This window comes from Hypomesus nipponensis, chromosome 8 (genome assembly GCF_054491055.1).
Source record: "Hypomesus nipponensis isolate SF chromosome 8, ASM5449105v1, whole genome shotgun sequence".
NCBI classification, from domain to species: Eukaryota; Metazoa; Chordata; class Actinopteri; order Osmeriformes; family Osmeridae; genus Hypomesus; species Hypomesus nipponensis.
In genome coordinates, this window is record NC_140368.1 from 7,295,943 (window position 1) to 7,323,439 (window position 27,497).

The following is a 27,497-nucleotide window of genomic DNA, read 5'->3' on the forward strand; positions in this document are numbered from 1 at the left end:
CTCAACTCCCTCGGCCCCTCAATGTTTTTTATGGATTTTTCTCTTAATGAAAAAAATCTTTCAAGTGTATCTTCAACAGAGGTTGAGGCTGTTTCCTTTCTCACTCTGTCTCTCTTTTCCGCAGTGGAAAATGGCCTTCATGGAGCAGGCCCAGATCGGTGGGGGAGAGGGGGTGGTTTCAGGGGGAGGCCCTCCACATGTCTGACATGTTTCAGCAGGACCGCAGGCCGCTAGTTGCCGTGGAGCGTAGAGCTGCGGTGGGCTGTTTGTCTGTGCGAAGCTGGCAGGACCTCCAAGCCCCAGCATCTGGTCCTCATTAAGAGCAGAGGGTATATAGCAGGGATCGGCTAGGGGCTGGAGCTCAGTGCGGGGACCATGGAGCGGACTGCCTGGGTGTGCCTGCTCTGTCTGACGGCTGGCATGCTCTCACATGCCCTGGACTGCTCCTCCCAGACTGCAGGCTGCGCAGGAGGACAGGTAAGACCAGGGGTGGAGGTGTGTGTGTGTGTGGGGGGGGGTTGATGGGCGGATGGATTCCAGCTGAGGTTACAGAATATGCGGGAGCTGTATGTGGACATTCAGATGTAGAAGCTTGGAAGGGTTGTTATCGTTACAAACGACATGGTTGTTGTTGATGTGTGAATTGGAATGGTCAGAGGACAGCTGCTTTCCTTACAGTTCTTTTGATTTCACAAACAAGTCTTGGTCGCTACTTAGCAGGGTTTAGACTGAGGCCACTGGAAGCCAGTAATAACTGAGGCAGGATCCTCTCACTCATTTTCCACACAGTAACACTAAATTTAGGTCTCTGTGACTGTGGTGTGGTGGTCAAGTGTGTCATCTCAGGATGTAATATAAATACATAGCTAGGTTAACGTGTCATTAACCTGGTGGGGATATGTGTTTATTTTCGTCAGGGGGCAGAAGTCTCATTGTTATGGATTTCACAGTGAGCCCGTGCCTTAAGCAAAAACACAGCCGTAGACAGAAAACCCTCAATTCTCACAGAACCTTCATGTGGCTGCAGGGCAGTTAGACTTTCCATACTTGCGGTCAACATTTTCGGCGGACAGTCTTCGTGTTCTGTCCAATGTAATCACCCTCAACCGGATCAGGCAATGGATACAGCAGCTGGAAGTTTTAAAATGTGAATTTACTCTCAAACATGAAAGTCGAGAATAATTTATCCGTCTGGGCTTTTAGGGGCATAATGTGTTTTGTGTAATTATACTGGGCCCATGTGCATTCACATACTACTGATGTGGTCACCTCCTGTGTTGACCTTGGCAACACGGTTTCTGAAGCTTTTTTAAAAAGGTTAGATTTAATTTTGTGCTCAGTTTTATTTGTCTGTGTTATTTCCCACCAAGGTTGTTTTGAATGATGGAAAATAAAATTGGTTATTTATGCTACTAGCCAACAATGCTTGCAAGAGCAGAAGAAATAGGTTGAAATTGGTCGTGGACAGTTTTTATGGTTTTCCAGACAGTTTTCCCGATTCCCAAAACATTTAAACTTTAATGTACTTTTGGAAAAAAATGGAATCTTAAACTGTTTCTTAAATTGCACAGTAATACAGCTATTATAATTCACATTCATTTAATTTTTTACCTTTTTTATATTATTGACATTTTGTAGCTGAGGGGTGCAGGGCTACAAGGAAGCAACATTGGGAGAACACGGCCGGTATGTGTATCATCACCCTCCTTCCTACAAACACGCATACACACCATCCACAAGGGCATCCAGCTGCTACGCTCCACACAGAGAGCAGCAGGCTGAGAGGTCTCTCCTCCAGTGTGTGTGTGTGTGTGTGTGTGTGTGTGTGTGTGTGTGTGTGTGTGTGTGTGTGTGTGTGTGTGGGTGTGTGTGTGTGTGTGTGTGTGTGTGTGTGTGTGTGTGTGTGTGTGTGTGTGTGTGTGTGTGTGCGTGTGTGTGTGCACAAGTCTTCAACATATGCCTGCATTATGGGATCTCTCCAGGGAGGCTAACATACCAACTGTTCTGACTGTTCTGTCGTAACACATAACTACAGTTAATGCTGCAGTCACCATATACACAACACAATACCAGTGTGCTAATGTAGCAGGCGTTGAACAGCAACCTGGGAAATTAGCTTAGCAGCAGACAGCACCATTGATTTCACAGAGTCACATGACAACCTCGTAAAGAGCATTTTACTTAATCAAAGCATCCCACTTCATCACCAACCCTCTAATCTTATTAACATTTCGTCCTTGTTGTTTCCAGATTACAAGACCTGGGTCAAGAGGGGCAATTGGTGTAAGTAAAAATCCTGCCAATTACACAACCTGAGAAACATTCTTCTATTGATTCCGCTGAAATCCCCCTACCATCCTCATTTCTGCTTCAGTCAGACTGACTGACTGGTACTGGCTTATCTATCCTCCAAGTACCAATGCATTCATTAAGAGTGGCCAGAGCTGATCAATAACCAGCCTTCAGTCCATCACATAGAAATTGATGATGATGCATGCAGATGATCAATCTCTGATAACCACACTGTGATGTCTCCACAGAGCGTAAGCCACACCGAAATTCTACAACAGTTACAGGTAAAAGTACTTGATTGATCGAATAATAGAATAATGTCTCAGAGACATTATATTCAGATCTTAAGAGTCTCTGTAATCTATCTGTGTGCATATTTATATAGCATTTTTGGCATATATTCTTGCGATGGATTATAGAATGATTCACACTGCGGTTCTGTAACCGAGTACATCTAGCTTGTCTAGCATAGAGAGAGAGATGTCAAAAGGATTGGATGTGCAAGGACAGATGCGGCCAGCTCCTTGAAGAGTGTGCTTTGTGTCGTCGTGCTAGGTGTTGAGCAGACAGAAGAGGCAGCTGGAGAGGAGTGGTCCAACACACCTGGGCCCAGCCAGCCTGCCTGGGGCCGTCTCCGTCAAGGGCTTCCCCAACATGCTCATCCAGGTACCATTACAACAGAGAGAGAGAGAGAGAGAGAGAGAGAGAGAGAGAGAGAGAGAGAGAGAGAGAGAGAGAGAGAGAGAGAGAGAGAGAGAGAGAGAGAGAGAGAGAGAGAGAGAGAGAGAGAGAGAGAGAGAGAGAGAGAGAGAGAGAGAGAGAGAGAGAGAGAGAGAGAGAGAGAGAGAGAGAGAGAGAGAGAGAGAGAGAGGGGTAGGAAGAAAGAAAGAGATTGACACTGTGACTGAGAAACAATTAACTGTAAACCACATAGTAACTGCACACACAATAAGGAAGTTAAATTGTTTAAGGTTGCAAACAGCTAATTACGACCACATGAATCATTCATCCCCACAGAAACATTAAGTGACCTTTCTGTGGGATTGAAGAATGTTGTCACAGCACCAATCTGTCACCCTGCCATGGTAGTGCTGCTTCCCTGACTGTGTCTGACCGCCTGTGGCTGTCTGGCCAACAGGCGGAGCGTGCCAGGAGACATCTGGGTCACACTGGTACAAAGAAGAAGAACAAGGTCAAATCCCGTGTCGGCTCCTACTCTCTCATCGTCCATGACTCCTCCTCACCCCTCCAGGTGGGTCTCCATGACAACAAGACTAGACAAGACCAATCCAGACCCCACTGCGGTCACCATGGTTCCTCAACTGTCAACGCAACGTGTCGGATTCCATTAAACAATTGCTCGAGGCGTTTTCAGCTTCCATTGATTCAGCTTCTCTAAAGAGTTTGGCTCCCTGCTCAACCAGAATGTGAGGTGTGCTATGGGGCTCTAACTCTGAGATGTGTCGCCAGGTGACGAGAGTCAGACGGCAGCTGCAGGAGCCACCGAAGAAGGGGAAGACTGGGCGCTCTGGGGCCTACTCAGTCCTGGTGACTATCCACCATTCATGATGGAAAACACTCTGAAACTGATGTCTTCACAGAACCATGGCATATATCATATTAGTATGTTAACCCTTGTTTGATTCTGACACTTGATACTTGATATTGGTCCTCAGGGGGATGCAGTGATTGAAAGACCCAAGAGGAGCGCACAGAAAAGGAAGAATCCCAAGTAAATAGTTCATAAATAGAATACGAAATATACATCAATCGAGTGCCTAACATATTACTGTGTGCTACACAGTTTGTGTGAGTCAATATCTTGATTCTGTGTAAATTGTTCAAGTTACTAATATATACATCAGCTAAATATACAGTACTGGTTCAATATGCTGTGTCCTTTAGAACCCTGTCAAATACTTCTAGATGAATCCCTTGTTTAAAATTAACATATATTTTGATTACAGAAAATCGAACATAATCGTTAGCGATGGTTTACGTAATAGGAGCCTTTGTAGAGTGGATCAAATACTGAATGACTACAGTAGAATTGGCAACATATTCTGTGCTCATCGTAAATCTATGAAATAAACATTACCATTTAGTTAGCATTTCTTATTTTTCACAAAAAGTTACATAAACCTTTCGTCTGCCTCTCCCCCTCCCTTTCTCTTTGTGTAACACCTTCATTTCCCATGCAAAGGACTGTGAAGCTGCCAACAGTTCATTCCGAAATTGCGGATTAGGGGGAAAATAGCACTGAGCTTTGGGTACTGAATGCCCAATGCAGTGCTGGCAAGGCGGAAAGGGGCACAGCATCCACCCCAGACCAGCCTGGTTAATCTATTTAAATGTGTGGGCGTGCAGCCAACTGCTGTGGGGAAAGAATCATCTAGATGTAGACAGAGCCTTCTGTTTTAGGAGTCAAACTCAATTTACTCAACAGAAAAAAAACACTTGATTATGAATTCATTTGGCCAAAGATGGGACCTCACAACATGAATTGTCTTAATTAATTAATTGACATCTGGATTGGCGGATAAAATACCTTTTTACCGCTGTGTCAGCCATATCCACAGTTTCATCGAGTCAGGTCTTCATTTGCAGTGATGGAGTATCGAATAGCCATGCTTAATCCTGCAAAGCTACTGTGAAAATGCAGGGTATATGCTTGGGCACTACTGAAGTAACCGCAGAACTCAATGAGATAACAATCGCAAGATAAATAGACTGACCTATGACTCATCCTGTACTAACAAGGATGAAAACCCCTCTGCCTTTGGAATGAAGATGTTCCCATTGTTACGACATCTCACAATAGAACCTCATCTCTTCAATAGCTGAGGATGAACATAATAACCAAATGCATTATTTATGTCCACTTAGCATCTCGGATGCCTTCTATACTTCATGCTATTTATTGACCCTTGCAGTGGGACACAGGGGGAATGGATCAGGTAGAAATGATGGAGAATCACGGGGGACCGAGGTGGACGTGTGTTTGCAGGTGATCCCAACCCAAGAGGTTTGGGGGAGGAGGGGGGGGGGGGGGGGGTTGGAGGGAGTTGGGTTTCTCTGTGCCGAGAAAGCTTTCTCCAGGACGCCTGGATTTTTGAATGAGATTTATCTGAATGGCTGTAGAAGGTGTCAGAGAGACATGTTGTCTCTGGGCTTTCAGGCTCAGAGCAGCAGGGCAGTGAGGGTACCAGCCGGACAGCCTCTACTTCGCCTACACTCCCCTACAGTGGCAGCAATCAAAAGCAATAACATGATGCATGCCAGCCCACATTCTGGCACACAAATAGCACATACAAACAACATAAATACACAGGTGCACACACAAAAAGCATAAACACACAGGTGTGCACACAAACAGCATGAACACACAAGAGCACACGCAAAACCACGCGCTCTTGTTGAGATGGACAGCAGAGTACAATATCCACACTGATGGAATCAGGCATTCATGATCTGTCTCTCTCTTAGCTTGATGGACAACGGGCTTGAGTCCCCAGTGTCACAACTCCAACCCTGATCAGATCTTTATGTACTTGATCTAGTCAGGGTTTGGTTGTTTGTTGGTGCCAAGGGGCATGCAGAGAGGGCAGAGCTCTGGGAACTGTGATGACCTGATCCAGGGTATGTTTCTCCCAGACTCAAGCCTCTGTGCTGAGATGTTTCTCCCTCTGTCGTGACTGACAGCTGAGATATTGCCCGTTCAGTATTCCAGTAGAGCCCCTCCCTGTCCACGTCAGACTGGCCTCAGCCGTGTCAGCGTGTCACACTGAATTGACCTCGTCCCTCCCAACCTCCCTGTCTCCTCCCATTAGATCAGACGAGGGGGGTTGTGCTGCCGGCTGTCACCCACAGAACCCCCATAGGATGTCCTGGCTCCTGCCAACACTCACTCCACCACCCAGTAACCTCGGTAACGCTCGCCCGCTCTGCTGTCTTGTCAATATGCCCCCCGGTCCCTCCTCCCTCCCACACACACACACACACACACACACACCTCAGCAGCACAGACTCTCCCATCATATCACTGTGCTGGGTGCAGGAGACACACCTGCCCTGGAGGACGCATCTCCTTCTCCCTCTGGTGGGTTCAGACAGGACCAGGCTGCTTGTGCGTGTCTGTGTGTGTACATGTGTGTGTGTGTGTGAACGTGCTGCATGCACGTGTGTGTGTGTGTGTGTGGTTGATTTGACATGGGAGGGATATCAGTGACCTTTCCTTTCTAACAGACTCCGTTCTTTGTTTCTCACTCTAACCCAGTAAAAGCCTGTTGTTTGAACGTAGACGTTGATCTGTGTAATGGCTGATTGTGGTTGTGTTGTTGGGGGAGTTGGGTCTCACCTTTTTGTTGGCAATGATCCGTTGTTCTTTACTAGACCCCAGGTCACATGTGATTGATTGCCTTGGTTATCATTTTCACAATTTACTGCAGCTTGCAACATGACCTCTAGATGTCAGCAGTATACACAACTTGTACAAATTGTACTACAAAAAGTAGTACAATTTATAATATATTATGATATTTTAAAATGTCTGTGTCAAGACTGATCATTCTCATCATCATCCTCAATACCATACCATATTCCACATGCAGCAGCATTTGGACCACATAACTCGTCATACTAAAGTCTTTTTTTTTATGACCTTACAATGTGGCATAAATCCTGATTTCATAAAGTCCATATAATTTATCCCACCAATAAACTATTCACTAGATTAATGGTAAATGTGTAATAGAAATGTTAAGATAAACCGTACATGTTAGTGGTATGAGCACTATGACTATCACCATGATTAACAGAAAGCTTTGGGCCCTGTCATCTTTACGGACTTAACACCATTGGCTGACTTTGAAGATGATGTGTTACTGCTCGGCCAATCAGAATCCAGCAGGACATTGGAGCAAGAAGAACGGCTAAGTACGACATGCTAATAGTATTCAAATTACACTCTGTGAAAATCAAGAACTAAAAGGAATGCATTACTTGAGAACAGCAGACCTCAGAGGAAGATAATGGTGCTGTTAGACAGTGCTACAAGTCTGACTAAACCACACACATGCAGGTCACCCGTGGTCATGGTTACACATTTCAATGTACGAGAGCATATCCACATGCACACACAGACCTATGGTTAGTTTCTTGTCACGCTGACAACTTGATCCAGCTAGACACGACTACAAAAGAGATACCTTGTCTCACAGCTGATAGAACTGCTCAAGTGGGCTGCAGTTTACCAGCCTGCTCTCTGACAGACACAGAGCGAGGGAGAGCAGAGCAGAGCAGAGTGAGGCAGAGCATGAGTTTTCTCTCTTTCATTCTTTCCCGTGCTGTGTGATGTCAAGGTCGTTGCTGACTGGGAGGCACACATTGCTGTCAGAGGAGAGAGGAAAGAGCAGCAGAGGTAGGCAGGCCAGCTCCGAATCCTAATAAGCCCAGTCTGTCAGGAGGGGGAGAGGGAGGTAAGACATGTTTTATGGCACCGTTGTGGAGGGAGATTACAGTGGCTGCTCCGATGGGGTGGAGAGAGGTCGGGTTGGGAAGGGTCAGGGAAGCTTGAGGAAGAGCCAGGCACTCATGGTAAGCCAAGTCCAAAGACACTAAACAAATAAAAAAAAAGACATTTAAAACTTGTAGTCAAATGAGTCAAAGTGGACAACCATTAGTAGAGAACAGGAACAGAAGAGGGACAGGATTAATCAATATTGCCTGCACTTCCCCAGTCTTAGAGGCATTTTACAGAAAAGAGGGGACCACCACCTGAGATTGCTGTAGCTAGTTACAGACCTGGAGTAGATACAGAGCACACTAGATACAGGAGATGTATTGTCTATCTCTCTTTCTCTGATACGCTTTTTGTATTCTCTTAAGTTATTATTTGTCAGCACCCCCACACCTATCCAGCCCCATTTTGTCCTGCACATGTGACAGCTCACAGTGGTGTGAAGCAAACCTGATGGTGGACGTCATCAAGAGATTGGTAGAGGGGGTGGCGACAATGTTGATCGATCATGTAGCTCTCTGTGGTGCCTGACAGAACCTTTCCCTCACAAGTTCAACTCTAAAACTTTAAGGTATCAGGAACACATTGATTTTGCATATGGCTCACTGAGTAAGGTTGAGAAGGAGGCTGGTTGGCTAGTTGACCTGTATTGAATTTGGAATGTTTGTACAGCATTGGGTGGATGGTGTTTTAAAAGTCCATCTGTTTCAATCCATCAGCTTTGGCCCTACCTTAAACAGCTTTCGCAGCAGGAACTTCAGAGCCAAAGTATCTCATTAAACCACAATCACACAGCTGAACTGCTACAAACAGGTGAACAGGCTCTACACAACAGCTTGCTAGGCAGTGAACGTGTGGGACAACATTGCCCTCTTGTGGTTAAGGTTAGACATTACGCATTCTTGACTGGATGACTGAATTGGTGCTTTTCATAACATATTTCTAATGATAAATGTTACAGACAGTATTTAGAGCTACAAAACTCTTAGGAATGTGAGTTAAAAAGTTGTTCAAACATATGTGTGCCAGGACACAATGAGTACGAGGAACTTACAATTTTATTAATAATGACAAGCCGCATTAATGGACATAAAGTGATTAAATCACTTGGTGGATTATGTAAATTGTATGGTGGATTATGTAAATTGTTTAAATATAAATATCTCTGCTATGACCAAACATATATCTGCCCGTCTGACACCCCTGACAGTAAGTACTCCCCCTTGTGGTCAAAGATGACACTCTGCACTGCATCCTCATGTTTGAGAACACGGGCCACCTGGGACACAGCCAGATCCATCAGCCTCACATCACCATCGTCCCCGGCAACCGCCAACGTCTGGTCTGATGGGCTGAAGGCCACCTGGTTGCTAGGAAGCGGCCCTGTCTCCACGGTGACCGTAGGAGCCGGCGGATTCCTCACGTCCCAGATCATGACGAAGCCAAGAGCATCGCAGGAAGCCACCATGTCACCGGCTGCGGTGAAGGTTGCGTGGTTGCAGGAGCTACGGTGGCCGTAGAGGGACAGGGCACACAGCCCGGTCCGGGCGTCCCACAGAGAGAGGGTCCTGTCAGCAGAAGAGGTCAGGAGGGTGTTGGAGAAGGGCAGGAACTCAACACTGTTGACAGAGCCTGTGTGTCCACGAAGGGTGTAGCGGCATCTCTCACTCTGGAGGTCCCACACCTGCACAGATACAAAGCATATCCCGTACAAGGTACATGCAAGTACACTAGGGAGTGAAATAGAGCTCAATATTATTGATTTAAACATGCTTTTAAAAGATCACCTTAAAACTACTGTCCTACCTTCACAGTGTAATCCAGGGAACAGGAGGCCAGGAAATCCCCACATGAGTGAAAGGTGCACCCCCAGGTGGCCCCCGTGTGCCCCTCCAGGGTCAGCACACAGTGGCCCTGTGCCAGGTCCCATACACGGACACTGGTATCCCCAGAGGTGGTGGCCAACCTGGATCCATCAGGGTGGAAGCTGATCCCAGACAGCCAGTCGGAGTGGCCCTCCCCTGTGGCGATGAGCTCTCCTTCAGGAAGCCCCCAGAGCCTCCAGACCAGATCGTCACCTCCACATGCCAACACTGGCTTACAGGGGTGCAGAGCCAGGCAGCTGACAGCCAGGCTGTGGGCCTGGAGGGAGGGTTAGGACAACAGGTAAACAAGCATTGGACAAAAATGGCAAAACTCAGCCTATAATATATGTTTTTCACAAAATATATAGAGAAGACATTTGGGGGAAATCTAAAGACGGATATCTACATTTTGGATTCAAGACTAAGCAGTCTGCGGTTAGCTATCTAACCTTGAAGGTGTTTGTAAGGTGGAAGCTGTTGGCCTTGACTGAGTCTTGAGTTGATATGGACAGATCTTTCATGTGAGCCAGACAGGGGTTGACACGCATGTCCACCGGGAACTCTGAGTCCTTTATGTCTTTGGACATGTTGGGGTTCTTGGTTAGGTCTTTGGAGGGATCACTGCGGCTAACCTTGACCATCTGGGGCTTGGTTTCCCTACCCAGCTTGACGTCAGGTTTAGAGCTTGCTTCCTGGCTCAGGTCTTCCACACGATCCTCAGTGGCTGACAGAAGTTGAGTGTTGTGGAGGCTGGCTTCTAGACTGTTTGCCTGCCCTAAGGCCCTGTCCCTCTCTAAACTGGCCAGCATCTTCTCCTTCAAAGCTACTTGGTATTTCTCATTCATCTGCCTCAGAACAGGTTCATAGGAGGAACAGTAAGTCTTTAGTTTTCTAATATCTTCTATCAGTCTGTTTTTCTCTTGCATCACACGTTTGTGCTGTAGACGATGAAAATCTCTGGCTTTCTGGAGCTTGACCAGTGTATCTGCCGCTGCTAAGGCCGCATGCTTGTACTCGTCTCGTTCCCTTTGAGCATTCTTCAACTGGCTGTCCAGAAGTTGATTTTGCGTGTACACTTCTGGGACCAACTCAATTTTGTTTGTGTTCCATAGACCTTTGTGTGATAGCTCGGTCCATTCGGTTTGAAAACAATCTAATGTTTTTTTCATTCCCATTTTAACAAGAAAATTGCGGAGGAAGTCGTCCAACACTTCGGGAACGTGAGAAACACGGGGCTGGGATGCATCGAGGTTTAGAGCAACTGAGGTAGTGTCATCCAAACGTTCTTGGATAGCCCTTACCGTTGCCTCCAAATCCTCCTCTCCTTCAGTCAGACTACAGTGTTCTTCAAAAGTAACTTCATCATATTGAAAACCATCGTCGGAGTCTGCTGGTATTGTAAGACTTTCGATAAAATATGAATCCGTTTCGGGTTGCTGATAAGGGTCAGTGGTCATTTTTGTATCTCAAGTTTAGCGTCTAGACAGAATGTTGCCATAGATACAAGGAGAAACCGATCGACGGACTCTCGCGAGATATCAAACTCGCGTTGCCTGCCCTTCGAAATCCCCAAAAATGGCGAACTACAGAGAGGCGCCCTTGGCCACTCGGCCAAAATCATTGGATCCGGCTGAATATTTTAACCTTTCGCCGGACCAGCGACGTGCCGAGGAACAAAGGGCAACACTGAGAGCACAACTGAAGAGACAATACCAGACACAACTGAATAACCCTCACAGAAAAGAGCTAATTGTAAGTTGGTCAGAGGAGACATGCTAACACTAGCTAGCATTACGTTAGCTTGCTATCTAATGTCAGTCAGTTCAGTCACTGATTTATTGAATTACGTTGATTGCAGAACATTTGACTAACGTGTTTTGTCTTAAATATGTCAGTATTGTACGTCTAATGCAATAATGCCGTATGTATGTATGCTTCCAACTATGTATGTTTCCAACCTTTAAAGCTAATGTCAGACATTCATTGCAAGCAGCTAACTGTTTACAACGAATGCCAGGCTGGCTAGCGGCACACGCTTGACTTTGTGTTGAATAATCGGCAGCTAGGATTCACATTATATGCACCCTTGTAAATCAAGCCCTTCTCGCTTATCATTGCACAGCTGTTTTACCTATGTGCCGAATAACACCATTGTCCACGTAGGCCTAGTACAGCGCTTTACATGTACTCTCATCATCGCCTGTTGTTGACTTATCTCACCCTTTTCCTCCCCATTTCTTATATTTAGGAAGACCCAGCCTTAAACCGCTGGGTGTATGCTCGCGCCAACCCCTATAACTACTTCAAACCCACAAAAAAGACGTCGCTTCTGGGGGCTCTGTTCGGAGTGGCGCCGCTCTTCATCCTTTATTATGTGTTCAAGACGGACAGGGTAAACATACATTGTACTCGACCTTGCTTGACCCTTCAGTTGTAGCTATACTCCGTGTCAGGTGCTCATGTAAATGTACTGAGAGTAATAGACCTGTTGCGTGGTTTACGTGCTGTTCTACATGCTAATAGAACCAATATACTGTTCATGCGTGCTGTGTTGAAAGCTTATATTGAATCAATTGAAGTGATATGTCCATACGCTGGACCAAAGTAAATGAAAGCTATCCAGGCTTGTTCTGTTTATGTACAATGAGTTTCCAGTATCCTGATACCAACACATGGTTCTCAGACCTTCTAGTACAAATGTAGACTGTATTATCTCCCCTTGTACCATCTGAACTAATTTGCCATGGTGCCCCATCGCCCCTCCTTTTGACTTGGAGTTGAACATTTCACATCCTCTCATTTTCTCTCAATTGTTATTGAAATTTGCCCCCTGAATCTGTACTCAGGGAAAATGTCAGCAAGACCTGCTGAGTACTATTGTTTGGGCAGGATATAACGTGTCGAACTGTCTTATAGCCAACTGGGAGAAAAAGACACCAGGGAAATCAGGACAAAGACATTCATTCATATTATAAACACGCTGAGAGTCAGGCTGCAGAGAAGGGGATGTTACAGTGTTGTCATGGTAACTGTGCTAACGCTAAACCTCTGTTTCCAGGACAACAAGGAGGCGGCGATTAAGGCTGGGACCCACAACCAATCCAAGTTCAGCCTGTCATACTAAGTCAGGGCAATTCACGTCCTTCCAATGTAGTGTTATAGAAATTGTCAAACCTATGTAACTAATATTAAAAGATGGAATTAAATATATTGTTTAAAATGAAAAAGCAGTCTTGAATCAAAAGTACACCACGGTTGACCAACGAAGTAAAGCTCTGGATAAGAGCATCTGCTACATGACTAAATGTAATGTAAATGTAAAGCATGTCTGGCTTATACATGCATTTTTCAAAAGGTGGGATTCAAATTGATTTATTTAAAATTCTCTGTATTATAGAACATTTACTGAGTGGTTCATGAAAGATCTATCAACATATGATCACAAGGCTTAAATTCATCAAAACATTTTGGAATTGTGGCCATCTATTAAACATATCAGTACACATTTACCAATTAGCTGCAAACCTTATTGATGGCAGCCAACCACTGTGACAGTATACTCTTATATTTTTCTACTGTTTGCTGGGCCTCCAGTTTGGGTTGAAGTGACTGCGGAGGGTTTCCCAACACTGGTAGTAGCTCTTGTCCAGCCTCTGGCATGTCTCCAGACCCCACTTAGTCACCGCCATGCTGAAGGAGGACTCAAACATGAAGGCCTGGCAGGATGAGGGAGATATATACATGTGATTGCCTGGAGATTTGGGAGAAAACATCACACGTACAAAACTAATACGTTGAATATGCTCCCACCATATACTGGCACTGAGCTCGAACAAAGTGTATGCGTGTTACCATGGTCCCCTCAGCCACCCTCTCTGGTTTGAGAGCAGCCGTGCTGCTCTTCTCGAAACAGTCTCCGTCTGGCCCGTGTGGGGTCATCATGCTGTGGAGACTGCCCCCTCCTGGTTGGAAGCCCTCCTCCTTGGCCTCATAGTGACCCTTGATCAGCCCCATGAACTCACTCATGCAGTTACCTGAAACGTGAGGCAGGGGGAGCTCTGACATCACTGCGAAAGTATCTCAAGCTGTCACTAGATGGCCATGTTAGTCGGAATGGTATAGAATGACTTGTCTGAGCCTGTTGAGCAAGTACTGTGACTAAATCAAATACAATTTATTTGTATAGCCCTTTTACACGCACGCATGTCACAGAGGGCTTCACATACGCCCATAGAACTGCCCCTCAACCAACCTAAACCCTCAACTAAATCTTAGTATATGGAACAGAAGAGGGGTTTGACTCGTCTTACGGTGATAGTAGGGGGGGCGGAAGGTGCGATCAGCCACACCCCAGCGCGGAGGGAAGATGACAAAGTCAGCGATGGCTACTCCCGGGCGATTGGACTTGGCTGTAAGCACGGTGAAGATAGAAGGATCCTGATGTGTGCAGACAGAAGGGAAGGGTGAGTGTGTTTGTGAAGCGACAACCCACAGTGTGTGACACACAAGTGTGTGATCACAACAACTCACCGCATGATCGAAGGCAACACAGTTAATGACCATGAAGTTGTCCAGGTTATATTTGTAAGGTGTGTAGTTACCATGCCATGCCACCACGTTAAAGGGAGAGAAACCCTAAAAGCACACAAACACAAATCACGTCAGGAAGGCTGCTCTCAGATGAAATGGTTTAAATTTGGCACCTGTGAGAGAGAATGAGGGAGGGAGAAAAACGAACAATGGAAGAAAAAAAAAGTATTTTGTAATCTTAAAATTTCAGACAACGCACTTTGTGACACAAAGAAAAACTCAAGAGGATGATAAGGGTTGATTGTGAAACACAACGTGTCTCCTATCTTTTTCTCAGTTTTTTTATTTACCCTGTTCTTTGAAATACTCCATTCCAGGTATTTTACTGTAATTGGCTTCACAATCAAACTTTCCCAAACTTTCAGCTTTCTGTGCTGTGACTTAGGGAGAGATGGGAGGGAGGGACAGTTACAGTGTAGAGATATTTCTATATCTTGATTGTTAAAACCACAGCAATTTTATATAGCTCTTCTGTTCTGATAATGTCACTGTGAAAGAGACATTCAATGGCAGCTCGAAAATCAATATAATTCATTACAGCTCTTGTTGCCTTCAGCATTGACCTCTATCTTCCATCACACACAAAAACACACATGCACTGACACACTAGTTACAAGTACACACTAGTATATATAAAAGCACTCACCTCTCTCTCTCTCTCACACACACACACACACACACATACATAATGTCACAAGGCATTGTGGGAGCTTGGGGTCCCCAAGGCAGGTAATCTCTTGGACATTATAGTTCTTATGATAACTCCAACAGACTTGATTAAAACTGGATGAGAGAGAAAAACAGTCACACACACACACTGTCTCTCTCACACACACAACACAAAACACAAACATGTTGGCCCAGTCAAGCAAATAATAAGTTAATTTGAGCAATTTAGTTTCCCTGCAGGGGGAACAAACAGCAGGACAAGATGACGGCAGGCCCTTTCCCCAGATGAAGTCTGCTTACCCCAGCCCCCGCCCCTCCCACCTTGCATTTACCCCTGCCCCCCACCCTCCTGTCTCTCTAGGCGGGGTATCTCACAGGACGGGGTGTCAGGTGCAAGCCCCTACACCCAGCTAACCCAGAGGAAAGATAGAGGGGTGATGAATGGAAGGAAAAAAGACAGGAAAGGGGAATTACGGAGAAGGGGTGGGGGTTGTGTTAGACCGTAGCCTATGCTTTTCCGGCAATGAGTAATGTCACTGAGCACAAATGCGGACACTGTTTCCACGGTTACCCCCGTCACCCCACCCTTCCATTTTTGTCTCGGTGGAAAAAAAAACTCCTGACAGACATAACGAGTCGATCCAATTACCCGCCCGACAGGACATTTCAGGGGGGGAAATCATTCCAGAGTGAAATATGCTGAAATTAACGCTTAACTCAAGAAACGTTTTTCTTCCTATGAACAGATAGGCAGGTATCTGGCTGTAACTCCAGGATGTGTTAACTAATTATGAGTGATTAAGGCTGGTAAGGGAGCTGAGATGGAAGCCTGCTGATCCAAGAACAGTTAGACATTTTATAATAAATCATCGGGGATGGCAGTCGAATAGAAGAATGCAGCTAGCAAGTAGCAGGTCTGTCATGTTATTCTGAAATGTAGGTCCTGGTGACTAGCTAATGCTTCGGAAAAATGCAAACACAGGGCATTAGAGGACCCATGCAGTGTATGAACTTCTAGCTAGTGACAGGCAACATTTTAAGTTTATGTGTAAAAAGTGCCTTATTGTATCATTCAAAGCCGCATGAGTAGTAGTTTGCATGTGCCACAGTAGCAGACACACAGACACACACAAGCCCACCCACCTGTTGGCTAGAGAACAGCTTGCCCTGGTACTTGTTGATGACTGTGTAACCTGTGGCCACTGTGCGATCCTCATACCATGCGACAGGGACCAGGAAGTCCCTGGGATTGGCCAGCCCGTTGGCTCCTACAAACATGATTGGTAAGGGGTAATGGAAATGATGGAATATAAGCGAATAAGAGCAGATGGTGTCAGAAGAGCGGCGTAAAGTATGTTAAAAGATATATCAAGTTAGAGGAATGGAGGTAAGGGGGTGATGCACCCACCTATAGGTCCCAGATCTGGGAGCTCATAGTGGACCCCGTACACCTCAAGCACATAGCCTCTGGTCTCCCCAAACACATCCACACTGAAGCGCATCCCTTGCTGGAACACACAGAGGGAGATTGGGAGTGAGGATGAGAAGGACAGGTACATGACGATATGGAAGAGCAGAGGGTGGAGAACGGATTAGAAGCTCACCTGAACAACACAGATCTCGTTTGGCTCGACCGTCATCTTCCCAAACTCTGTGGTGACAAGGATCTCTCCCTGCTGGGGCACTAAGACAAGGCCGTAGCCATGGAGTCAACATTGGGGGGGACAAATTACTTTAAATATGGGGGGGGGGTCCCCCAAGCAATATGTATTATGATTAGGGCATTGCACTGAGATACATTGGAAGACAGAGGTCAAGAATGAGGGAGAGAGATAAGAGAAATAGTACCAACCACAGAAATCTTTCGGTTTTTAACTACAGATCAAAACAATCTAAAGGAAATTTGACTCACCAATAAGAAAGTCTCCATCAGAGTTGTTGAAACATCTAAAAAATGGAGACAAAACCGAGAAGGTCAAATTGTAGACAGCCCTGTCTATCTACAATCATAGTGACTGTGGATATCTTATAATAAAGAATGTAGAAATGAAGAAAAGAATGTATGTTATGGTGTCAATGATAGTGTCCCAGATAGGCACACCTGTCCATCATGGAGGTGTTGCAGGTGAACATGTGGATGGCGATCCCGTTACGAGACTTGGCATCTCCAGCACCACACACCGTGTGTAGACCCTGCCACACACACACGGACCAATCACTATGAAGCGCAAGCAAATGCTTTGCTAAAGGATCCATTTCCATTACGGAAAAAAACAAACAGCAGTCAACAATATATATAATAACAAATTCAACTTTACCATCACAAAGTCCACTTTCTTCTCTGAGAATTTTGGTATGGTGAATGGAAGCCACCTCATCTATGGAAGACATTTTGGAATATTACTATCTCTTTCTCTGTCTCTCTTCATGACTATGTGTAACTCTTTCTACCTGGTTGGGATCAGGTTCCACTTCGTTCCAGTTTTCCGTCAGGTCTCCACAGTCCATTGCAGCATACGGCTTGTGTCGGACGGACGGCAAAATACGATAGAGCCAGCTGGAGAACAGTAACAAGAGACAAGGATGAGTGTTTGAGAGTGCACGTTAGTCAACCTTACATTAGATGCGTTTTTTATTAAAACATTGGGCAGATGCTACAACAGAGAAGGATGGAAAAGTCACAGTGTCAGTCACAGTGTAAGAACAGATACCTCCTTTTATTGGCTGGCCGTGGGCAGGTGAAGGCGGAGCCAGAGAGTTGCTCAGCATATAGGCCATATGGACATACCTGAGGGTTGTTCTGCAGGGGCACAAGACAGGTAGTTGAAGACATCTGTGTGGTATGTGTAAATATGGAATGTGGTGTTAAACTGTTGTGATATTAAAGCCTTTATTGTGGCATTTAGAGCACTGGTTTGTGTCACCTGTCCTTCAGGTAGGGATCCTGGACAGCGAGAGTCCTCGGAGGAAAATTCGTTCCCAAACCCACTCATGTACTGATGTCACACAAATGAGAAAACAGCTGGTCAAATTTGGGGATCTTACATTCATTTGCCTCCCAACATTAGTATGTTTTGGGTTATTCCCATCCGCAAACATGTTTAGATTATATTATATCCCCCCCTCTGGGTATGTCAAACGTGTTCACAATCACCATGTAACCTACAGTAATTCCCAGTAATTGTATTTTTTTACAGCTTGGATTTCTTTGCAGATTCTGATGCCATGGAACAACCCCCTTTATTCCTCTGTTTATGAAAAAAATAAAGGCATTTTGCTGAGTCATTGTGGTTTTGCAGAAACGCACGAGTGACGATGTGCGCTAACCACCTAAAAGACCGTAAAGTTATAGAAGGGACAAATATATACTATCTGCTTTCATGGAACATAATTAACGTTTTTACACATAACATGTTATTTATCAACTTACTGACCGTCATAACTTTGGTTTAAGCTTAACTGCCAGGAGCTATTGGATCACATCTGGGCAGCTGCTAAATCAAGCATTCTGATTGGTTTGAAGGGAACGCCCCTTGAAGTATGCCGCTCTAGCACACATTGCAGATATGACTCTAGTATCCTCAAAGATCAATACATTTGACTTGTGTGCCGGAGTATATATTAATTGTGAATAACGAAGTTAAAATGCAAAGAAGCATATTTGTTCAGTAGTCTAGGCTTTAAGAGCATAAGCTGTTTTTGCACCTAAATTCAAATAAATACATGTCATTTCATGAAAGTGTATTTCACTGTAATAGAGGATATGACCGCTTACCTTCAATCCTGCCATGGCGTTATTTATTGGAAACGCTTCAACTGAAAGAATGTCAACTCCAGACGCGCAGGTTATACTTTACTAACTGCTGTTGGACTTTCTGACTTCCTCAACCTACATCTAGCCTACCGCACAACTCTTTCGTCCCGTGATGGAGTGAGTGGGGAATATGAGAAAAAGGGGGCTGGATATATACACTGTTTCTCAATATGGGTTTAATTAAGACCAGACCCGCTCCGTCACGCAAGCAGCAGGGTTGTCCTGCTCCGAATGGGTGAGGGGTACTGGGGAAGGGAGAGGGGGAGGGGGCAGGGGCGGTGGGGGGGTGGGGGGATGAACCTTCAGGGACCAAAAGGTGTGAGAAGATCATACAATGTCCCAGAGTCCCACAGACAGTGGGTCAATCTCTTCTCAGTTCAGATTCGAATGGAGCAGGTGTGGTGTGGAGCTATGAATTTGTATGGGCTTTGTAACGATGTGGACAATTAAGGGTATCATTTGATCTGTTTAAAAGCAAATCGTACATCATCATAGATGCTGAAGGCCTGTGTCGATAGAAGTCCCATATGAACAACAGGCCTTCAAAACACTTATTTAGACTCAATTTATTCAGTCCCTTTTTTTCAAAGATGGCCAAACTGGGTACCTAATGTCCCCAGCAGTATCAAAAAGAATCAATTTCCCTTTCTCATTCTTCTCTAGATTCCCTTCTTGTCTATTTCTTTTCTTTTTGGGAGGTGTCGGGTATAGGGTAAATGATGGCAATTCTCATAGCGAGGCGCAAATAAACTCGGCGCGGCAGAAGTAACTGTTCTCCGGCGAAGCGTGTAGCCAAGCCCCGGGCTCCCCGCTGCTAAGCAGTTAAGGTGCTGTGCCAAAGACGAGAAAACCCGATGGCGGAAAATATCACGACCCAGTCTGCGGAAATTGATCTGCTCCTTGGATGGAGGAAGAAAATGAGTGATTTTAATTTCGCCTCCGATTTTGATGATAGAATTCTAGAGTATTTGTGTCCTCTCCTGGAAGGCCCCGTGTGTTATAAGAGCGGTCAAAATGCTTGAAGATGAGAAAAGGGAGCCTATATGGCATACTGATGGTTATATCTATGCATGACTGAGAGAGGTAGAAATCGTTTGTCATTAGATGCCTGCTGGACTCAACGACTTGATAGTAAATAGCTTCCCTTCACCTAGTTCACAATTCATTCTTATACATAAACACACAGAAGGACGCGCAGGCATGGACCATATCCACTTCTATCTATTCAAACTGCAAATCGTCCCTGTTTTTCCCAGGGAAACCTTTGACCTGGTAAATATGGCAGTGATGACATCAGAGATGGCAAAGGACAGGAAATAAAGAGATACACCACCAAAACTGGTCAAAGATGTCGTTGACTTTGTGGTCAGTCAATTTGTGCATTTGACATTAAAACATTGCTTACTGTATATATACAGGTACATTCTTGCACTTGGAGGTTCATGTTGTTTAATTGTAACTGCATGTTCTTATGGTTCTTCGCATTGGCACTTGGTTTCCACAATGTATGCTTCATGTTTTGTCATCTCGTTGTTATGATCAGTGACCTATGCATTTGTGTAAAGCTCCCTCTTGGAAGTTGCTTTGGATAAAAGTGTATGCTAAATGAATACATGTAAATACATAACTGATTATGTTTATGGATTATAATATAACTGGTGATTTGGATGGATTATAATATGCTGTGGAAGAAAGACAACACACAAACTCAGAGGCACACGCAGATACACACTCACACTCATTGCTTCACTTAACTCTGATTAGATTTGCAAGGACATCTCGTATACCCTCTCTCCGGTTTTTAAATTAAGTGCAACATCCCTCTGTCTCTCTCTCCCACACACTCCCACACACACACACATACATTCTCTGTCTCTTTCTCTGCGTGAGTTGAGTCTCTCCTGAGCTATATCCCACTAATGTTATGCAAATGGTTTAATATGAAGATAAAGACTGTTGCAGCGCGTTGCACTCGCCAGGTTCATGCCCTCCAGTTTCCACAACGATAGTTCTAACAAGGAGGGCATTATTTGGGAGTCATTAAATGATGCCCTTGCTGACATGCACCCCCTCACCAGGCCCCCCTCCCTGGCCCGCATTGGCCATTAAAGCTCCTCACACCTACACTAATACACACTACAGCCAGCTTTTAGCACTGGCTCCCAGTTTCTTACACATCACAGTGTCACAGAATAGAAAATTACACTCTCTCCTCCCACAGAGAAAATTGCTTTGGAATTGCTTGGTTATAAAGATGTGCTTTGGGGATGGGGGATGGGGGGTAAGAATACAAAAAAACAGACACACACACAAACAAAATTACTTAAAGCGCTCAACGGACAATCCTTATTCCTGGAGTTAATCAGAGGATTTACCAATTATTAAAGTCAGAGGAGATTTAGTGTGTGTGTGTGCGTGTCTGTGTTTGCATGCTCATGCGTGCATGTGAAACCAACTCATCAGGGATAACAGAAAGATGAAACGATAGAGCAGAAACTGGAGGAGCGTGAGGAGAGGATGTCAAGAGGAGGATTTGACAGAAAGTATAAAGGAGAAGAGGAGAGAAGCATGTGTCAGAGGGCTGAAAGAGAAGAAAAAAAGGTGGAGAAAACCTCAAGATGCAGGAAAGGCATATGGGAAGGAAAGGAGGAGGATACACGTAGGAAGATGGAGAAAAAAACAAGAATAATAAGTTGCGATGAACTGCTGCACCATGATCTCTAGGTAGAGACGCGTCTTTTCTAACCCACTCCTCCTTTACCCTGGGCCTTGCATCCAACAAAGAGGAACCATCTACTTCAGCTATGGGCTGATAGGATTGGGTCCAGAAGATGGACTCGGTCTAGGTGTGTGTGTGTATCTGCATGCGTGTTTGTGTATGTCATATGAGAGCGAGTACAGCTATGACTTCCTCTTAGCGGGGGTGGGTGTGGGCCTGGAGATGGTACAGGAATAAATCCAATATAGATTGCAGGGCTGCGCTGCCCCCCACTGGGGACCCTCAGACCTGCATCCCAGGATCTAAGTACTTTTCTCTCGTCAAATTGCCCCAAAAGGACCTTGGGAACAGCCAGGCCACCACCCCCACACTGGGACTACCGAAGACCTAATGATGGTGCTGGGGACACACGCACTCAGATACATATACTCACACACTAGTAGACACACACATTCACGTAAACACACTGTCCACACACTGCCTCTTCAGTCAGGACCAATTTAGACTCCCCTGTTCCCCTCAACGCTCACTTCACAGCTACTCATCCCACCTCACTCCTTAACTGCAGTCCCACCTGATAGAATACCAATACCCTGCACCATCTTAGTCTCCTCGCTCATGCACACAAAGTCCTAACACACTCTTATCACACCCTATACTCACCATCTATGGAGAAAACAAAACAGATATGATAACTTTGGAGCACTGGATAGATAAGGCCTACGGAGAGAGAGAGAGAGAGAGAGAGAGAGAGAGAGAGAGAGAGAGAGAGAGAGAGAGATAGAGAGAGAGAGAGAGAGAGAGAGAGAGAGAGAGAGAGAGAGAGAGAGAGAGAGAGAGAGAGAGAGAGAGGAGGAATAGAATAACGTGGCATTACACTACGTTGCTCAGTTCCCCCACCACCACCACCACCACCCACCCTTTTTTGGCGTAACAGAGAGACCCCAGGAGCTTCAGAGACATTACAGTGCCACCAAAAAACACCTGCCGGACTCCATTTTGACTCTGGCCAGGGAGCTGATTCTATTTAAGATGAAGTGTCTGGTGTCACTGAGCCAGACACTGTGATCAGGGTCCCAAGCTGGTGCAAGTCAACTACCTTTAAGTAAGACATGGATACTCCACATGCATCTTTACCAACTCACTGGATTGAATATGTAGCGCTTGAATTTATAAAGTAGTTAAAAACATAGGCCATGAGAGAGCTGTACATAAATATTTAGTGATCCAATTCCTTCCTTAACATGCTACCAAGGGAATTTTGGGATATAATTTTCATGGCACTCTTAACCACCAGATAGTCATGAACACAAATCAAAACAATGCAACATCCATCTCTACTCATTATCCAGTTTATTCACACAGCAGAGCCAGTGACAGTAAGTGAAAGGTTGCCAGTGAACCACCAGAGGAATAATACAAACAGGGCCACCATTGCACCAAAACACTGCATATTTTGTAGTATGAAAGTTTGGGATCCTCAGTGGACCATTTTCTACAGGTTTTCATTGAGGTGAGTTACCTGTTATATTCACCAGGGTATTGAGTAAAAGCTTCATGGTAACTTCACTAACTCAATCACTTTGAGTGTCTTGATAACTGCATAGCCTGTTTTGATCTCCCTGGAAGATTTTAACTGATTAGTAAAAAAAAAAATGATTTTTTTATTACATTAGGACAAAGGGATTTACATAAAACGTAGACAAGGTCAGATAGCAACGAGGTCCTTAATTTAGCTTAATCAACTTTCATTTGCATTGCGCTATTTGCGCGCGTTATTGCCACTAACTGAATAAATGGACTTCTTCAGATTCAAGGGGGGCATGCCCGTTTTGATAAGCTTGCCAGATAATTGATTTGAATACATTACTCTGATTATCTCATTACTCGGATGATTCTTACGGGATTTTCAACAGTGGCGCAGTTGAATTAAATGGAAGCCCGCAATCAATAAAAGGGCAAATGTACCAGTAGACACACAGGCCTGAACAGTCTCGTGCGGTCAACCCGTGGTTAAAGCTCACATTTTGTTGGTGACGATAGCAACGGCTCACAAGTGTTGCGAGCTCTCGATTCCTCTTGTGATCAAAGCAGTAATCAGTGGAGACAATGAGGCCGCGAAATTGCTGCTGCTGGCGTTCAAGACCTATCCACCTGCAGTGAATATAAGAGCGTGTTTCATGAATCGATCATAAATAAGTATCTGTCCACGCACTACATCTGTGTAGCCTAATGGTGAAACGATGCGCAAAATTACGCGTGTGTATTCAGTGTGGCCATAGCCATCAACTGTTGATAAATCCTGGCATAACCTTAAAAACAATTCGAGTCACATTCTGTGAAGATCATTTTTGCGACAACGAAGGAAAGGGAAGAGCTGTTGGGACGTTTGCTCAGTTGTTAACGCTGATTTTGAAGTAAAAAAAAGTATGGATTTTTATGATTTTGTCCTCTTTATTTTCTTTCAATTTACAACCTGTGTACCTGCAGCTTCGTGCTAAATGACTAAACAAACCCAAACATTAGAAGGTTATGTCTGACTATGCAGGATGGCGTTAAATAGCATCGTAGAAAACATTATTTGCAATTGTAAAAGGCAGAGCTGCTGTCCATGCACTTACTTTCAAGGCCTTGGTGCAGGCCTCATCAGATAAGCTTATTTTTACTTAATCATTGAGTGGAATGAAGACTAATCTTGGGTTGAAATATTCAAGTCATCAATTATTTTCCTTACATAAGGGCAAATTATCGAGTCAGTTGAGCGAAATTAGAGCCCTTTGTTTTTTATCAGACCGCATTACCGTTGGAAATTACGGATGATGACTGCGTGCGCGATTGCCTTTGTTGTTCCGATCATCGCCTGTCGTTCTGAACTCGCGCTAACAAAGTCATTAAATTGACTCCCTCGCGCTCTCATTATGCGGGCTGTTAATAACCGCTAATTAACTTTGCTTACGCGCGCCTTAAAAGCCCCCTCCTCTCCTCTCTCTTTTTCCTGCTCGCCCTCTCAAGCAGAGCAGCATCCAATTATGTCACAGCGAAGGATGAAGACAAGTCACAGGCACCAAGGCCACGAGAGTGCCGGTGTTGCACTGATTTTCCGTTAACCGCTCAAACTGTCAGATTAAACCTCGCTCACAGGTGTCCAAATGTCACTCGTCTATCGTGAAGATTGAAATCAATCAATTATTCACTCAGCCAATTAGTCACACACATACGCGCGCGCACGCACACTAACACACACACTTGCAGTTTTTCAGTGCGCTCCCAAGCTGAAGCGCCGGTTCTTGGTCTAGAATATTGCTACTGTCGGCCACCTAGCACAGCCTAAACATCGTTGAGGTGTTGCAGATGTGCTTTGCTGACTTGTACATACCGACTGAGAGCTGACATTAGTTGTGGCCAAAATATAAATTAATGTTCTTAGTTGTCAGAGGTCGACAATATAAACATAGTATATTAGATAGAGGTGTAACGATACACTCAGCTCATGATTCGATATGTACTGGGTTCACAATACAATACGTATCACGATATTTTAAACATTTTAAATGAAACTGAAATTAAGTTATCAGATTTTTTCAAAAATATTTAAACAACATTCTTTGTTGTAGTACATACAACTTAGTTCAAGCGGTTTCTGTAAATGCAGAGAAATGCACATGTTATGCAAGTGCAGAGTAGGTTGTGTCAACATATTGTAAAAATATTGCCATAACTCTATGACATTGTAATATTTTTGCATTGCGATATATTGTGCCACAATATATTGTTACAACCCTAGTGTTAGACTATACCGATTAATCACTTATACGTGAATATGCTCTGAGGAAAAGCAGTTTATGCTTGAGTTTTAAGGCCGGTTTGGACACACTGATGGTCCATGTTGTCATCATTTGTTATCAGTGGTATTCAGTGAAAGGAAGGGGATAATGAATCCAGGAGATGGCGCCAGTTGAATGATTGAAAGGGGAAATGGTCGGATGAGTCCACCAACACGTGACCCACAAAATAAACACAAAAAATAACCACACGATTTCTGTTTCAAACCTGATCATGCTATTTACTTAAATCAATTACTCAGACTCATCTTGTTTTATCTAACTGTTCAGAGTAGGCCTAGATCTTTACAAGAGGCCACCTTGCATCGCGTGCTGCAGGTGCTCCATGGGCTCAGGAGACTGTCCTATTGCTACACCTGCACAATGGCACGTGGCTACTGATCAACTCACTGGATCGGATTGTGTTGTCTCTGGAAGACCTAATCTTATGTAAGGGTGCAATTGAGTGCAACACATTGGCATGACCCATAGGTCATGCAAATAACCATGTAGGCTACCTGCTTGGACACACAGACCAGAAGTGCCTGAACATACACTGAACGTAGGCTATTATCAAAATTATCAGGTTAGAATGTTTTGAAAATACAACAGGCATGTGGCAACGGGTGAAGAGGACAAACGAGAAGAGTGCGAGCCACGAGCACTGCCTCTTTCCACCAACTCTTCACCCGCATGTGGCGCGCTAAATAGACCAAAAATTGAAAATGTGAAAATTGCGCTTATTTTGTCCCTTGCTAATGTATGCGCGTAATTAGTGCATTTAAACAAAGCACTGATGTCCTGCTGGCTGAAATGGCGGCTGACATCTCGTTTTCCAGGGTTAATAACAGTGCGTGGATAAATGAATCAAAGTGTGGCCCCCAAATTACATAGCCACTTTAAATACCCGTCTGTATTACGCACGTCTGTTTGTGACCACGCAGGGGTAAAAAAAAAAAAAACATTTTATATTGTTATTATTCTCATTACAGTGTTGATCTGAGTGCAAAAGCGGGGTTCAGAACTTTCTGACACCCTAAACATGTGAATTAATTGTAAATAAGGACCATCGGTTAAGCCAAAGTCCCTCTCTTACATAAAAAGAAAGTTAAATTAGGTGCACTCGCGCCAACAATAACTTGTTGTAGTGTGTACCAACATGGCAGCATCATTTTAAAAAGGGAATACGTTTAATTCCGTGTTGACTATTGGGCAGAGAGTTAGGCAACCGTATATAGGCCTAACCACTATGTTCAATTCACACAAGTCAGTGCACTTAGAATTCTAGCACGAGCTGATGTGAAACGAGTTATAAGACCATCACGTTTTAAAAGTTTTAAAATGTTGAACATATTTCTATTGTTATTTTTCATTTTTTGCAGCAGCTCTGCAGAGTTACTGAGCATGGACATAAAGGGGCAGAAGAAAGAGTAAATTGCAGCTTGTTGAAGTTTTGGGATTGAATTCTGAAAACGATCCTTTTAACAGTGATGGGTTTGGAGGCGAGGGTAGGGTCACCCCATTCTCAGCAGGTTAAATAGACTTTCATTTAAAATTACATTCTAGATCCATCTCCCCCTCTTCAGCGCGAGCCTGCTTGGTGTCCCGGCTCAATGCGCGGCGTTTCATCATCAACCACCTTCACTTTTTAAGTCAATCATACGCGCGCGACCATTTGATCGCCTCGACAAATCCCAGAGACGAGGCAATTAGTGTGAGTGTGTGTGTGTGTGTGTGTTGGGTTGTGTATGTGTGTGTGTGCGTGTGTGTGTCTGTGATAGTGAAGGAAAGAGAGAGAGTATGAAGGAGGGAACTTTTTTTATTTTGTTATGGGTATCAATTTAGACTCGCAGTGTAAACTTCCCGAACTGTCAGACTGCATAAAGTGTTATCAAGAATCTTTAACGGTTTTGATCTGAAGGACTTGTGGGCTATCTTGAACCATAGTGGGATTCCCCACTGGGACAAATGTTTCAACATTGCACTAAAAGCATTGATTTAGGCTGCATCACACTGTTCATGTATTCTCAGTAGAATTGCACCATAGTTGTTACACAGTTATATTTTATGTAAAAAATGCAACCCTTATTAATGTTAACTGGACCTAATGTGTGATTGCAGTTTTTTTTATTCGTGGTTATATTGATCCAATTTATATTGAAGGAACACGTTAATCTCAGCAATAAGTGTTCTGAGTGATCCGAGGCAA

At 44.4% G+C, this 27,497-nt stretch overlaps 4 protein-coding genes across 4 annotated transcripts; 2 read left to right on the top strand and 2 right to left on the bottom strand.

Moving 5' to 3' along the window:
- The first annotated feature begins 242 nt into the window (after nt 1–242).
- Nucleotides 243–4,396, top strand: LOC146274965 (uncharacterized). Its single transcript, XM_084702917.1, has 8 exons — nt 243–477; nt 1,639–1,686; nt 2,251–2,283; nt 2,541–2,576; nt 2,848–2,958; nt 3,431–3,544; nt 3,763–3,840; nt 3,969–4,396. The coding sequence occupies exons 1-8, from the start codon at nt 376–378 to the stop codon at nt 4,026–4,028; spliced, it is 582 nt and encodes a 193-aa protein (XP_084559043.1). The 5' UTR covers nt 243–375; the 3' UTR covers nt 4,029–4,396.
- A 4,227-nt stretch (nt 4,397–8,623) lies between these two features.
- On the bottom strand, nt 8,624–11,190 carry spag16 (sperm associated antigen 16). Its single transcript, XM_084702913.1, has 3 exons — nt 10,125–11,190; nt 9,617–9,952; nt 8,624–9,494 (listed from the first exon to the last, which is right to left on the bottom strand). The coding sequence occupies exons 1-3, from the start codon at nt 11,130–11,132 to the stop codon at nt 8,979–8,981; spliced, it is 1,860 nt and encodes a 619-aa protein (XP_084559039.1). The 5' UTR covers nt 11,133–11,190; the 3' UTR covers nt 8,624–8,978.
- Nucleotides 11,191–11,226: 36 nt separating this feature from the next.
- On the top strand, nt 11,227–12,902 carry ndufb4 (NADH:ubiquinone oxidoreductase subunit B4). Its single transcript, XM_084702918.1, has 3 exons — nt 11,227–11,427; nt 11,924–12,067; nt 12,734–12,902. The coding sequence occupies exons 1-3, from the start codon at nt 11,251–11,253 to the stop codon at nt 12,797–12,799; spliced, it is 387 nt and encodes a 128-aa protein (XP_084559044.1). The 5' UTR covers nt 11,227–11,250; the 3' UTR covers nt 12,800–12,902.
- Nucleotides 12,903–13,031: 129 nt separating this feature from the next.
- hgd (homogentisate 1,2-dioxygenase) lies at nt 13,032–18,873 on the bottom strand. The gene is made up of 14 exons (XM_084702914.1): nt 18,710–18,873; nt 17,859–17,930; nt 17,646–17,734; nt 17,386–17,491; nt 17,253–17,312; nt 17,036–17,127; nt 16,847–16,881; nt 16,539–16,618; nt 16,343–16,442; nt 16,078–16,202; nt 14,206–14,310; nt 13,986–14,112; nt 13,528–13,709; nt 13,032–13,391 (listed from the first exon to the last, which is right to left on the bottom strand). Exons 1-14 carry the CDS (start codon nt 18,722–18,724, stop codon nt 13,248–13,250), a joined length of 1,332 nt encoding a protein of 443 aa, XP_084559040.1. The 5' UTR covers nt 18,725–18,873; the 3' UTR covers nt 13,032–13,247.
- Nucleotides 18,874–27,497: the final 8,624 nt, after the last annotated feature.

Bases quoted from the DNA above. Each gene is read 5' to 3' on its own strand.
- spag16 (XM_084702913.1), bottom strand. From the start codon at position 11,132: ATGACCACTGACCCTTATCAGCAACCCGAAACGGATTCATATTTTATC. The intron at 9,953-10,124 runs GTTAGATAGCTA...CCCTCCCTCCAG, and splicing joins ACCTTACAAACACCTTCAAG to GCCCACAGCCTGGCTGTCAG. The intron at 9,495-9,616 runs GTAGGACAGTAG...GTATCTGTGCAG, and splicing joins CCCTGGATTACACTGTGAAG to GTGTGGGACCTCCAGAGTGA.
- LOC146274965 (XM_084702917.1), top strand. From the start codon at position 376: ATGGAGCGGACTGCCTGGGTGTGCCTGCTCTGTCTGACGGCTGGCATG. The intron at 1,687-2,250 runs GTATGTGTATCA...TGTTGTTTCCAG, and splicing joins ACATTGGGAGAACACGGCCG to ATTACAAGACCTGGGTCAAG. The intron at 2,577-2,847 runs GTAAAAGTACTT...TCGTCGTGCTAG, and splicing joins AAATTCTACAACAGTTACAG to GTGTTGAGCAGACAGAAGAG.
- ndufb4 (XM_084702918.1), top strand. From the start codon at position 11,251: ATGGCGAACTACAGAGAGGCGCCCTTGGCCACTCGGCCAAAATCATTG. The intron at 11,428-11,923 runs GTAAGTTGGTCA...TCTTATATTTAG, and splicing joins CTCACAGAAAAGAGCTAATT to GAAGACCCAGCCTTAAACCG. The intron at 12,068-12,733 runs GTAAACATACAT...CTCTGTTTCCAG, and splicing joins ATGTGTTCAAGACGGACAGG to GACAACAAGGAGGCGGCGAT.
- hgd (XM_084702914.1), bottom strand. The intron at 17,128-17,252 runs GTAAAGTTGAAT...TGTGTGTGGCAG, and splicing joins AGAAAGTGGACTTTGTGATG to GGTCTACACACGGTGTGTGG. The intron at 16,882-17,035 runs GTGTGCCTATCT...TCCATTTTTTAG, and splicing joins AACACCTCCATGATGGACAG to ATGTTTCAACAACTCTGATG.